Source organism: Pholis gunnellus (assembly GCF_910591455.1).
Source record: "Pholis gunnellus genome assembly, chromosome: 19".
In the NCBI taxonomy this organism is placed as follows: Eukaryota; Metazoa; Chordata; class Actinopteri; order Perciformes; family Pholidae; genus Pholis; species Pholis gunnellus.
In genome coordinates, this window is record NC_136546.1 from 13,081,189 (window position 1) to 13,094,166 (window position 12,978).

The window sequence follows — 12,978 nt, forward strand, 5'->3', positions numbered from 1 at the left end:
TGTTCTTGACATGTGTCAAATACACCAATCTCCACTATTTTATGGTCAATCCAATAACTTAAAACTTTTTAAGTTTCACAGTTTTATAATATGAATACATGCATCCTTCTCTTTGCTAACATCAACGTGGTTGGAGGTCACAAACTAATTGTAACATTGATTTTAAGTAGCTGAGTAGAAGACATAGCACACTCTACTAATTTAAAATCACTGACCTCAGCTTTTGCTGGAACCTTGTTCCACGTACTGTATCACTTTACATGTTTGTGTCTTAAGTCCTGGGAAGGTTTGGATAGTTGTGACCATCTTATTTTCCAACAAAACTATACTGGAAAGATTAGGAGTGTGAAAGTATGGAACTTGATCGGTCTTCTTTGCAGCTGACGGCGTCTTTCAAAAGTTCAGCAGGTCAGATCGTCATACTAGAACTAACTGGTTGACAGCCTTGATAATACATGATTTTCTGCTGGAATGGTCTTTTGGGGATGAGTTTCTTGAGTTGATGGCAGCTTGCAGGCATCATGTATGTAAATATAATGGTGTCTAGTAAAACATTGTCATTTCCTTGGAGTACTCTTATGCATTTGAATAAGTATACATGATTATATTTTCACTGCTTTAAAAATGTATCTTAGATTGATTTATTGACGTAATTAATACAGTAACAATAAATAGTCCCAAAAATACAAGTCTCATAATTTCACCTTGATATAATGAACTTTATTCCTAACAATGTGCTGCTCGGGCTCCTGTCGTAAAGCACCCTAGGACATGAATATCCCAAGCACAATGAAAACCATCTACTTCAAAGTAAAATAGATCTGCTAAATATAACTGTTGCCCTATGACTTTCAATGGCTTTTGTTTTGCCTGTGAGCCTATATGGGAATTCAATGGCCTTTTTAATTTGAGTTTGCCCGAAGCTTGTTGACCCAACTTTAACTCACTGTTACAAATGTGTTTGGTCTTGGCTCCCCTTTCGTGAGAACAGGCTTACTTGTACCGATAGACATGCATCCTGATAAAGATCTGGTCAACATGCTTATTATACTCCTGCCTGTCGGGGATTACTATATGTTTCAGCACACATGCCAACATCAAGAACTACTCAGGTAGCATTGCAGATAAGCATTAAAACAGCCAGCGGCAAAGAGTTCAACTACAGAATTTCATCTACATTTGCTCCTCCAAAATACGTTTTCATCGTGTAAACCAAAGGGCACTTCGGTCTGCAGTATGTTTTTAAGGCGGCCTTGTCTTTAAAGCACAATAGTCAGCCTGTTGCAGAATGTGTTTTAATAAGAATACCAAAGTAAGCCAGTCATTATATTTGTGGATGAAGTTGAGTAAATAGCACTTGAGCTAATTATGAGTCAAAGGTAGCTTGTGACAGAACGGCGCTGGAGCTATAGCTGTTTTAAGTGGTCGGATTTACAGATGTCTGAATGGGGATTTGCCTCTAGTCCCACCCTTCTTCTAGAGACATGAGGGGTTTTATTGAATGTTAAATGAGCGACATTAAAACGACCTGACTGGAAACAAAAAATTCAGTTTCAGCAGACATGTTTTGAGTTCTCTGGAATAATCCATTCCTGTTCCTTTTCCATTGCACCTCCTTTGGCAAATGGTCCTAATGGCTGCTTCATTTGCTTTAATGCGTTGAGGAGAGTCACGATGCAGATTTTTAAACATGCCTTCACTAAGGGCTAACTTCTAATTGCTCCCCTTCGTAGTCTCGAGGATTTGATCACAAACCTGGACAGTCAAAAGCTGACAGTCATCAATTATTTAATTTTTGCTCCTCTGGAAGAAACCTCTCGTCCGTTTTTTTCCTTGATAGGTCGTCTTTAGCCTCGTGGAAGTCTTGTACTTGCCTGCAGGAAATCCTTCTCTGTTTGAAGAGAGTTTTGTGGCGTTTCACACAGTGTGGGTGGGAGTTTGTCCATTTAGAAAACACTGACTATGTACTACTAGACAGTGCTTCATCTCTAGACCTAAGGATTGGATACTGCTCTCGAGACATGGATATTGATTCTGTCTGCGAAACAAATGGTTAGATGAGGTGCTTTCTATGTTCTTCCTCCCACATAGCACTTCATAAGAAGTGGCAGCATATGCTCCAGTCCTTTTCTGCCAAACCGTGGTGAGCTAGGCCACTTTATATCTTTGCCAATAATGTTCTAACACAGTCTATCATAGCCTAATTGTGTCTACTGTTGCCCAGTCCAACTCAGCTCACTCCTCCTTTGCTCCCCCTCCCTGATTGGTGTCATTATTGAGGTCACACAGAGAACTGGCAGGTTTCCTCTGTTGGGATGGCAGAGCACTGATCTGCTCAAGCCTGGATATCCTCAGGAAGCCCACTAAAGTGGGTGGGCTTTGGCCCCTGGCCTCACCTTCCTCGACACTCTTCCCCTGTTGGCTCCTATCACCAACACTACATCTTAGTCAGACTTGGCCAGACCACTTGCTCTATGTTTTGCGGAATTCTCCACTAAAGTGCATCCGACATTTTTCAGAACTCCTGTAGTTTGGTCATGCAACATGGCACATGAGCAGTACCCTCTTTTATTCACCTGTCTTTACTTATGTTTTTCTACATATCTACATAGCGCGGACACTTTTATTGGTTTACCCCTCACAAAACATTAGTATAATGCAACCCAATACAAGACAGTCTCTGGCAATTTCAAACCTGCCGCACCTGTCCTGAGGTTGCATTGCAAGTGACGGTGATCGTACCACCGAGGTTTAAACATTACATCAGATGCGTGGCTCTACTGTAAACTGTTGTCATTGTTCTTTCCCAGAGAAAAGGGGCAGTCTCCAGGCTAGCCTTGTGACAATGGTTAACACCATTTACACCACCATTCAACCCAGTCAGGAATGTGAGCCCAAAGGATAGACCAGAACAAACATGTTAGGCCCGGGGCTAATGGCTTTTAGCCTTTCGGCATGTCTTCCTCTATGCTTATAATAAACAAACACTTTCTTTGTGAGACTTTGCAACATCTACCATAATGTATAAAAACCTGAATTGAGCGTAACTTGCTTGCGAGATTAGCTGTGCGCCTTGGCAGTGACTCCTAAGCACGCAAGGAGACCTAAGTTATCAGTGCCTTGCCTGCTGGCTGTGGAATTTTTTAATAACTTTGCAAGAGATTGCTTTAGTGGAGCGCCATTCAGATGTTATGTTGTGAAGAAATGGTCCTTTCAGCTGGGAACTGCTCATTCTTGGCAATGTGTGTGTTTTAGAATAATAGCTTGAACAGCTTGTACCGAACTAAAAGTATTTACATTGTGAAACGAGAAATAAACACTGCAGTGGTTTTTCATGTTGTGAAATCATCATAAACTGGTGAAAATGATTTCCATTTTTAAAAATGGTATAATACAGGCCACAGAATGGGAAAATCTTTGGACACTATAATTCCAGTAGGGTGGTAACATATGAAGTATACGTTTTAACACTGCACACAACATTGCATCTTTATTAAACCGATTAAAACTGAAAGTCCCAGGAGACAAGCTTCTGTGCTAGTTAGTCACGGCATTCCTGGCATTCTAATTGATTACGCTAGCAGAGGCTACTTAATGCTGTTTGCATTATCAAGGCAGTGCATGCTGCCTGTAGTAAGCATATACAGTACATTTACAGTATATTCCAAACCAAAGCTGAGGATATTTGACTTGTTTTCCATGAGAAAAGGGCTAAACTTGATTTTATTATCTTGGAATTCTGGCATGGATGGTAATCATCTCCATTCCTCCAATGCAATCCTGAATGAATATTGTGTAAATCACTTGGTTATGGCTCAGTAGCAACCATATCACACATCGCTGAAATATTTATCCACCGTGGTGCAATACCACTGATTTGTGTTTTGTTGGTTGAACAACATGGCAGCCGCTAAGTCACAGTTATTGCGTCCGTGTGAACGTCTTCTTCATTTCTCGGAACCTTTTCTCTGTTGTGAGTTGAGTTTTGAATTAGGTCCAGAAGTAACATGGATCACAGTTTGTTCAGTTTTGTCTTAAAAATGTCAGCTGCACATTGGGAGTAGCCATCTTGTTCGAGTAGGCTCGAAAAGTAAATGACGCATGCACACTCTTTACTGTAAATATACACAAACTCACTCACAAATCTTTGCTCGGGTGTTGTTTTTGCTGTATGACTAGTGTTGCCATTGTTCCAGACAAAATTGGGAGTTGGCCTCCCTCCCTTCCAGGGTGGAGAAAGCAGTTACATCAGCTGAGTTGGAATTATTCTCCATTTCAAACATACCTCCATTAAACTAGATGTGTTTATTATTGTGGTTAATTGGTTTCTGAAATTGTGTTAATTATATTATTAGAGTCAGCATTGATTTTAGGGATATTAATTATCTTCATATGGTAACACACAGAGACCCATATGCTTTCCAGGTTAGGTAAGGTGTGGGGGATTCAATTTTCATCCTTAGAATCTCTCTTATAAATGCTGTTTTTTTTCTTTCTTTTTCTTCCCACCCAGACTCCAGATGTTTTATTCTCTTCTTACCCCACAGCTGCCCTAGTCAGTATCCCACAAATCATCCCTTGTCCAGCCTCCACTCTCACCCCCCCCCTGCCCACATTTCCAAACTGGATGTGTGGACCACTGTCTGATCCGTCCATGCTCTTCCACCTACACTCCCACGTCGACAGATTCTCTCTAAAATGTCGACTAAACTCTTGCTCATCTGCTGACGCCGCGCACGTTCAATCAAACATCCGGAGATTTACGTTTCTTAAGGCGTTCCCTCAGATTCTGCGATTCTCCCTAAAGGAATTTTCACTCTCCACACTTACACTCACGCGCTGTCTCATAGTGGGTATGTACATAACTGAGCATATGCGGTATCGCTTTACACGGTGGGGGTGAGGGTCAGCTGTGTCGGACCCCCGTGATCTCATACCACTAGAGAGTTGGAGGAATTTCAGTTATCCACGCACAACACAGGGAAGTTTGCACACACGTGGGTGCATACAGCCAAAGACTCGCATCAATCCAAGAACAGCTAGCATGTGCAGTTTTATCCGTCCACAGTTGAGGTTTACATTTAATGCTCCTGATGCAGTGGGACCAGAAAAATGGCAAAGCTTGATTTATCAATTCTAGCTATTCTTTAACACCAACTTGAGAAGCCCTCTTTCAATCAACAGTTGGTGTAATCTGAGGACACGGTTTGTTCTCATCTCCCGGATGTGGCGAAAAGAGCAGCACTATTTTGTAACACATGTATGGTAATTAAAACATCTTGGAGTTCTGTAATGAGAGCGTGCTTTCAATCTTTGCAAGGAATGCTGGGGTAAGCATGTGTCTGCTCATGGAGTGCTCCCACTGGGAATCTCAGTCATCTCGGACCATATGTCCGGGCCAGAAACAGAATTTCTCAAGCAATGAGACTAGGGAGGATAGATCACAGCCGGCCAAGCTGCACTTTGAGGGAGAACATGTGTTTGTTAGTGATATTGTGTTCCGTGCACAATCACCAAGTGCCCTCACATAACTTAGTCCACTGAGCTGTGTTGTATATGATTGGTTTGCCTGAGTTTGTTTTGGTCCAGTGTTTTTCTTTTTTAAATCCCCTGCATGCATGCATGTGAATGCTAATGTGTGTCCAGAGGGGCCTTATGCCCACGTGTGTGTGTTTGGGGCACTCACACTCACAGGGATCCATTCATTTGCGGCCTGGCACCCAGATAGGGAGTCCGGTTGAGAAAGACAGAGACTGAGAGAGACTGTTCGGACCCTGCACAGTGACTCAATGCTAGCTGTCTGCCTGGCACAGATTAGATCAACACTGATGAATATTTAACAGTTTGCCATCACTGCCAGAATGGCCTACACTTTTACCAAAAGCAAGAGATCAGTGTCCGTCTTCTCTCCAGCAAGTGCAAAAGAGGTGGCTCTTCTTAATTGAAGGATGCAATACATTTTTCAGACCCGATGGAGCGTGACTAGTTAGCTGGAGAACTGCATTGAGTACAGCCCGCCAAACCATGCACGAGGACTGACCCCAGCTAACTTCTTGATCTTGCTTCATGGTTCGGGTCACTATTCATGTTTCCAGGCCAGTCTTCAACATTATATCCAGAGAGTATTCTGTTGTTTAAGGTCTTTACTGTTTGGTGCACAGCTTCCTCCCTCAAACCTAAACACATATCTTCCACACAAAGACAGGAACTGTGCTGACCTAAACTACAGCTAACTGGAAGAGTGTGTTTGGTTTGTGGTTGGGTGAACGTCTGAGGAGGTAAAGGGCATCCTTGATTTGAGCCTCGATAAAGACAAAACCCAGGATCAAACCATGGCTGGCAAAAGACACTGAATGGGACTTAATAAGAATCAACTGCCGAAAATATACAGACCTTTTATTGAGTGGTATATTTAGATTATTCTGTTTTGGATTGTGTCTGTGTGTGTGTGTGTGTGTGTGTGTGTGTGTGTGTGTGTGTAGACAACACATACCTCTCTGTACATGTGTGTTGATGAGTGATTATGTGTTTCCCTAAAGCCATGCCACTTTTACCGAAATGCGTGCCTGTAGGAACCTTTTATATGCCACTAATTGTAAGTGTATGTGACAGTGGTTTTATACAGCTGTGCTGTGCTGTAAATGGAGATGATGGAGGGGGTGGGCTTGTCACACAGTGTACTATCTTGGTTAGCCCTTTTTTCCTTTCCTGAAGCACTGGTAGATTGTTAAAGTGATAGAAGCTGCGTGAACGAGTGAATCATTGCATTTACTGTTAGTTTTTGAAGTGAGTCATTGAATACCAAATTGTGTACATTCGCAAAGACTTTTCTTCCCCGTACAATTACATTATCGTCGTAGTTCCCTGGCTAAACCATGTCCTCTCTTCCTCTCTCCAGGATGGTTCTCTGGGCAACATAGATGACCTAGCCCAGGAGTACTCTGAGTACTACAACACCTGCTTCAGTGACGTCAACGACCGCATGGAGGAGCTACGCAAAAGACGAGTCTCCCAAGAGGTTGACATGGTAAATGCAAACTCACTCTCACAACACAAGTAAAAGAAAAAAGACTTGCTGACAGTGGTCAGACAAAGCATTTGCATGCTTCCAAAATGCTTTTGATAAATGATAATTTTTCTGGCACATCCTTTAATATAAGGCCCTAACAATCCCCCTTTTAGTCTGATAGCTTTACACAGTGACATTTCCACAGTCTTAGCCAACAACCTAGCAAGGACCAACAACAGCAGCGGAACAAACATGGATGTGTGCTAAAGTTTAAGACTTTCCTCAAAAGGCAGTATGCTTTTTCTGGATGTGAATGCATTTGTGTTCTGGGGGTCCTTTTCTCAAGGATGTAGGGTAGTGGGGCACCCCTTTGGTTGCCAAGCTGCACTCAAATGTGTGAAGGAATGTTGCTGGTGCTGCCGCAGAGGGCGTAGCTCTGTTCCACACACTCGCCAGTAGGTCCACAAAAACAAGTGTTGAGCGTTCTGCTAACTTCACAATAGCTCTATGATTTATTCATGGTGAATTTACTTGGTACGAACCTTTAGAAAAAGGTAATTTGTTCACATTTCTAAAACAAATATATTTGGAAAGTAGCCACTTTTTTTATACTTAAGCTAGCTGCTGCTCTACAGCATAGATTTGCTGTAAAGAAAAATCTCCAACTTAATTCAAATGAGGTTCAGTACCACAAATATAGAAATACTGTCTCACGAAATAATGATTCACGGATTTTGCTCGTGTTACCTCAGCTATTCTTACCTTTAGCCCCTGTCAACATTTTTGCTGCTCATATATTTTTGTCTCTCATTACTAGTTTTTCCAGTTCAATAGGAGGCCTCTTCTGCTCGAAAGCAGCCATGCGGTTTTGGTTTGGTTAAGCATGGCTCAGATGGATAGCTGATTTATTATGCTCTTCCTTTTAATGACTGCAGGTAGACATCCTGTTCTCACAGCTTTCATGAGAGGGATTGGAAAGCATAAAAAGATCATAGCTGTGGATACACAGATCATTTTTTTGGTTTGTTCGTAGGTTTAAGTTTTCTCTCTGTGTGGCCTTCGTGTGAGTTTACATTAATATGGATTACCTCTGGACATTTAGTAGTTTGGGAAGGTTTCATCCTGACGATATAAAACAGGTGAAGAGGAAGCAATCAGGGCAGAAGAGAGGAAAAGAGCTGACTGGGCCCTGAGCCTGAAGCCCAAGACAGGAGGAGGAGGAGGAGAAGGATGTGAACAGAGGAAGACGAAGGGAGGAGGATGAGGGGAATGAAGAGAAGGAGTGGAGAATGGAGCCTGCAGCTGTCCCGCCACTCTGCAATGTTTGGCACCGAAATATAAGAGAAGGGGAGAAATAAAAAAAGACATGAAGGAAGGAATATAGGTCAGACAACACCTTACTGAGAGTTCTCAAAAGCTCGGTATAAACCTACGCTATATGGATTGAACTTTTGCCTTGCATTTCAGTGCAGTCCTTTTCTAAAATGAGGTTTGGGGAATATTCAAGTCTAGAGCAGCCGTTTCTTCACCGAGGGTAAGGGTAGGTTGAGCTAAACTACTTCCTCTCAGGCAATATTTTTCCACTGGGCTCGGTGCCTTCATAGACTGAAAGGCTGTGGCGCAGTACCTGTGAAACTCGAATAAGGAAATAAAATACATTGTGCAAACACAAGAGGAAATGGATAAGAAAGAAAAGCAGAGCACGAGAGGCAAAGATGGAAGTGAGAATGGACACCTAGTCAGAAAGAGAGTAGCAAATAACTCTTGTATCTTGTGAAGTATGTCCAGAAATCAGTGGCTGCAAGCAAACGTCATACAGCCGCCTCCCTAAGGACCAATAGCAGACAGTTGAAGAAGGTCGCAATGTCCAACAGCCACGTTAATGGGGAGACATTTAGCAAGTTGCACTCCTCAGGGACTTGCCCTTTGGGGAAAGACTTGTCACTCGTAAAGGGTACAGGATGATGGGTGACTCAATCATGTCCCACACCCTCTCCAGTCATTGTCTTTCTTCTTTTTCCACTCCAAATTAATAGGTCAGTTCTTTTCTATTTTTGACGGGTACCTCTAATCATCTCGCATCTCTTCCAAAGTAACTTTTTGCGACCAAGAAGGTTTGCCCTCTCCTGGTCTTCACACTCAACTGACGCAGAGTTCTCTAAGAAACCAGTAAGAGTGAACCTTGTGTTATGGATTTTATTGTAATACTGCCTTGTGTTTGCATATGAAGTGGAGAAATGGTCACAAGTGGTCACTGGAGGGGTATTCTAATGCCAAGGCCACTGGTGATTGGATCAACCAAGATGCACGTTGATGCCAGGTCTGAACAGGTCCTCGGACTACTAAAGGAGGCAGAAGTCAAGATAAAGGGAGTGCTAGGCAAGGGCAAGCATGGTGCCATAAGAGTGAAGCCTATAAGGTTAAAGTATAATGAATGTCTAATTCAAAATCAACGTTAACTTTGTCGGGTGAAAACGTTTTTGGCAGTTTGCTTTTATAAAATTCCCAGAAGAAAGCCCCAGTGTCTATAAGTTCGACTGTGGTCAACATGGCGACAACAAAGTGAAAGAAGAAGCCCTCTTATTGACTGTTTCTGTTCTCCAAAACATTTTCAAGTTGAGACTTAGGCTCAATAGAAACCCTTTGGTTTCTGTTTGGTGTTTTCTTTGCGCCATTCTGGAAAAATGTTCTTGCAACACTAACATTTGTACAAAAATGTGGGGAGCTTAACATTTGTGTTTGTTTTGCACAATGTGTCTGCCAGCTCTTGAGGGGCCCCTGAATTAACAAAGTGGTGGCTGTCTGTTGTGGTAAAAAACGCTTTTAGGAGCTGATGAGAGAGGCTCTCTCAGAGATAACTATCGACGTGTCCACTTCCGGCCTGGTTCCTGCTGGATTGTTTCACAGCATCTTCATGTTAGTAGTATCAGGGACACAAGGGGTTGAATAAACATCCCCCTTTGGGTATGGGACCTATGGATTAGCGCTACCATGCACAGTTTCCCAGTGTTCCTATAGACAATGAGCGTTTCGATGGCTCTCACTGGCATGCTGGATTTGGTGATGCACAAGGCTCACTGGTGGAAGAGGAAGTATTGAAAGGGAGCAAAGAGTTCAGCGACTCTAACAGAATTTGTTGTTTTCAAGTGAAAAATCAGGGCGAAAGTAAAGATTTGAACGAGATTTAGAGCATACTTGTTATTTTTATATTGTTTTGCATTTGTTATATCTGCAATATTTGACCAAAACCACAAACGGAAGATAATTTACATAGATGCAATTGATCTTATCAACATACACTGCAGACAGCTATACATTTCAGATCAATCCTTTAAACGCACCTGTTTTGGTTTAATTGCTGGTGTATTTGCTGTTGAAGTAATAAGTATAGTAATATATTGTTTTTGTCTCTTGCATTTCATTTCCATGACAAGTCTTTGCTTTGTGCCGTGTGCTTTTCAAGTCTTCAAAGTTTTGTAGGAGTGCTTCTTTTTCAAGATGAGCTCTTGGTCTTTTAACGATGGGTTTGAGATGTGTTATTATATTGTTGCCTTTTGTTTTCACCCTAAAGCACCATTTTATTTTGTCCTGTCTGCGGTTAACGTGTTAGTCAAAAATGGTATCTAAAAAATCAGGACATGCGGGTCAATACTTTTTTTTTTTTACTTGATCAATAAATAAATCTATGAAGACGAATGCTTTTTATCAGATAGTTTTTCCTTATTGTCTGTTACTCTAATCTTGCTTTATTCTCTTCAATACTGTGTACTATGGTGAAAACAAGCTACTTGTGGTGAAAACATGCCAAAACACGGACACATAGGAGCTAAGGTAGAAGTGTGGAGACTAGTCCTTCGAGTGGATCACCGTGTATAGCCGACGGCGGCAAACATCAAACTAGATGTTAGCATATCTCTCAAACCACAGCAGATGACGTACATCAAGTATAAATATCAAGATGGATCATTTTGAAATTTGTGGTTGAGGGGCAAACCTTTTAGCACATTTCTACATGCCCTAAACCATAATGAGAAATTGCAACACTGTCTGTGATAATATCCTTGAGAGTAATTATGAAGTCTTGGATAAACAAGCAGGCCTTGAAGATTAAACCCTTTGATGCTTTGGTTTTAGAATCCTTCAGTCGTCGGGCTCGCTGTTGACCTTTTTAATTTCAACACTTTTGACACAACAACGCCTCAGCTGGTGTCAGATTGATCTGCTTGCCTCAGGATCGCTCTGTAATGGTTTTTTCTAGCTGAGTAGCTTGACAGATGGGGGTCAAGACTTACATACTGACTTGTTTTGTTTTGCCATGAGGCCTGTGTGAAGTTCAGTCGTCAAACTGGGTCAGTTCAGCTGGGTTAAAACTACAGTGCGGAAGAAAGACAAACTGTCGCAAATTCTGCTGCTTATTTGTCCTTTCTACCTTCAGGCTTTTGCTTAGAAACGCCGCAACTCAACAGCTGCCTTTGTTGCTGTAAGATTACTTTCAAACGATGCTGGCCGAGCTTCGTTATTGCCATAACCCTCGTGGAAAGCAAGTGGTATATTTGTAATTCACTCTATGATTTTAGCATTGGGATCACGAGACTGTCATCGGAATTTGTAATAACTCCGGTATTTGTCTTGAAATAGCAAAGCAATGATGATCCTCTTGGCTTAGGAATGCTCCTCATTGTATAAGCATGCGTGCCTGTGCTGCAAGTATGCACGCACACACACATACATACGCTCTCGAGCCTTATGGTAAGGAAGCCGATAGAGGTGTCACCGAGTGTGCGGCAGCTCAGCGGTGGCATATACTGAGGTCAGGAATGAGTGTGTGTGTGTGTGTGTGTGTGTGTGTGTGTGTGTGTGTGTGTAGATCTTCCTGTGAGATCTTCCGATTGAGCCGGTTCCGCAGGCTTTCATTGTGCCGCGCTGGTCCCACAGCTAACGTGTTTTTGGTCTGGCGCCGGCATTTCCAGTCGGTGCCCGTCCCCTCTACCTAGGCACCTCATTCTCGCCCACCCAGATTCACCCAACCATGCCAGTTGGCGTACCTCCGCTATGCCACCTGGTCTCTCTAGTTTTGCCGCATATCCGCTAGTTTTCCCTCTGAGGTTGGCAGTGACTCCACTGCGGGGGAGCTCGTGCCTCTGGTGGGCTTTGCAGTCCTGTTTGAACTAAAGGGCTGCTATTTAACGCTCATCTGTATTTCTGTGCTTTCCCTCTCATTAACGGGGTATGGTGCTGCTGTGGCAGAGCAGTGTTTAACTGTAGTTTCTGGGTTAATGATGGAAACGCTAGATCCCCTGTCTGCAGACATAGTGATCCTCATTAGCCGGAGATCTTCCTCGTACGCTCCCTTACTGCCTTCTCTCTATTTTTTTAACTCAATTCAGTCATGCTTCAGCAATCAGAGGCTTGCGTTCACATCACACTTGCATGTACGCGCACACACACACACACACACACACACACACACACACACACACACACACACACACACACACACACACACACACACACACACACACACACACACACACACACAGTGAATTGTGCAAAACAACCCTGTGGCCATCTTTGGGGGAAAACACATGCACATTCACACGCATGGTGTCAATTCGCGGTAAGTAGGGCAGTATCTCAAGCTGATGCTGGTAAGTTCAAGTAAAGGATAGCATGCTCCCTCTGGGAGTGTGTTCTCAGATGTAAGTTTCGCACATCTGAGAACTGCCTCAAAACTGCATCAATTTGATATTCTCTTTCAGAGTCTGTGTCAGTTACGCTGGCAACTTTTTCACCGTTCTCTTTTGCTTCTTCGTTAGCGACGCACTGGTCTGAAGTAAACTTTTAAACACAAATTCTCTCCACGTTCTGTTCTGTGACAAAAATCATCTCACAAATCTGCAGTTAGAGGCAAATGGGATGTAGTTGTTGTTGGTTTTTTTTCAGATCTTCTCCTCAGCTTTTTTCGCCAT

General features: G+C 42.6%; 1 protein-coding gene across 2 annotated transcripts in view; it reads left to right on the forward strand.

Moving 5' to 3' along the window:
* sash1a (SAM and SH3 domain containing 1a) overlaps window positions 1-12,978 on the forward strand; it is a gene marked incomplete at its 5' end in the record, with an annotated part of 146,889 nt that overhangs the window by 100,778 nt on the left and 33,133 nt on the right. For both annotated transcript variants that reach the window (XM_079180924.1, XM_079180925.1), the window contains one exon: window positions 6,899-7,027. In XM_079180924.1, the coding sequence (XP_079037050.1) occupies window positions 6,899-7,027 (129 nt within the window). The remainder of the gene's footprint in view (window positions 1-6,898; window positions 7,028-12,978) is intronic.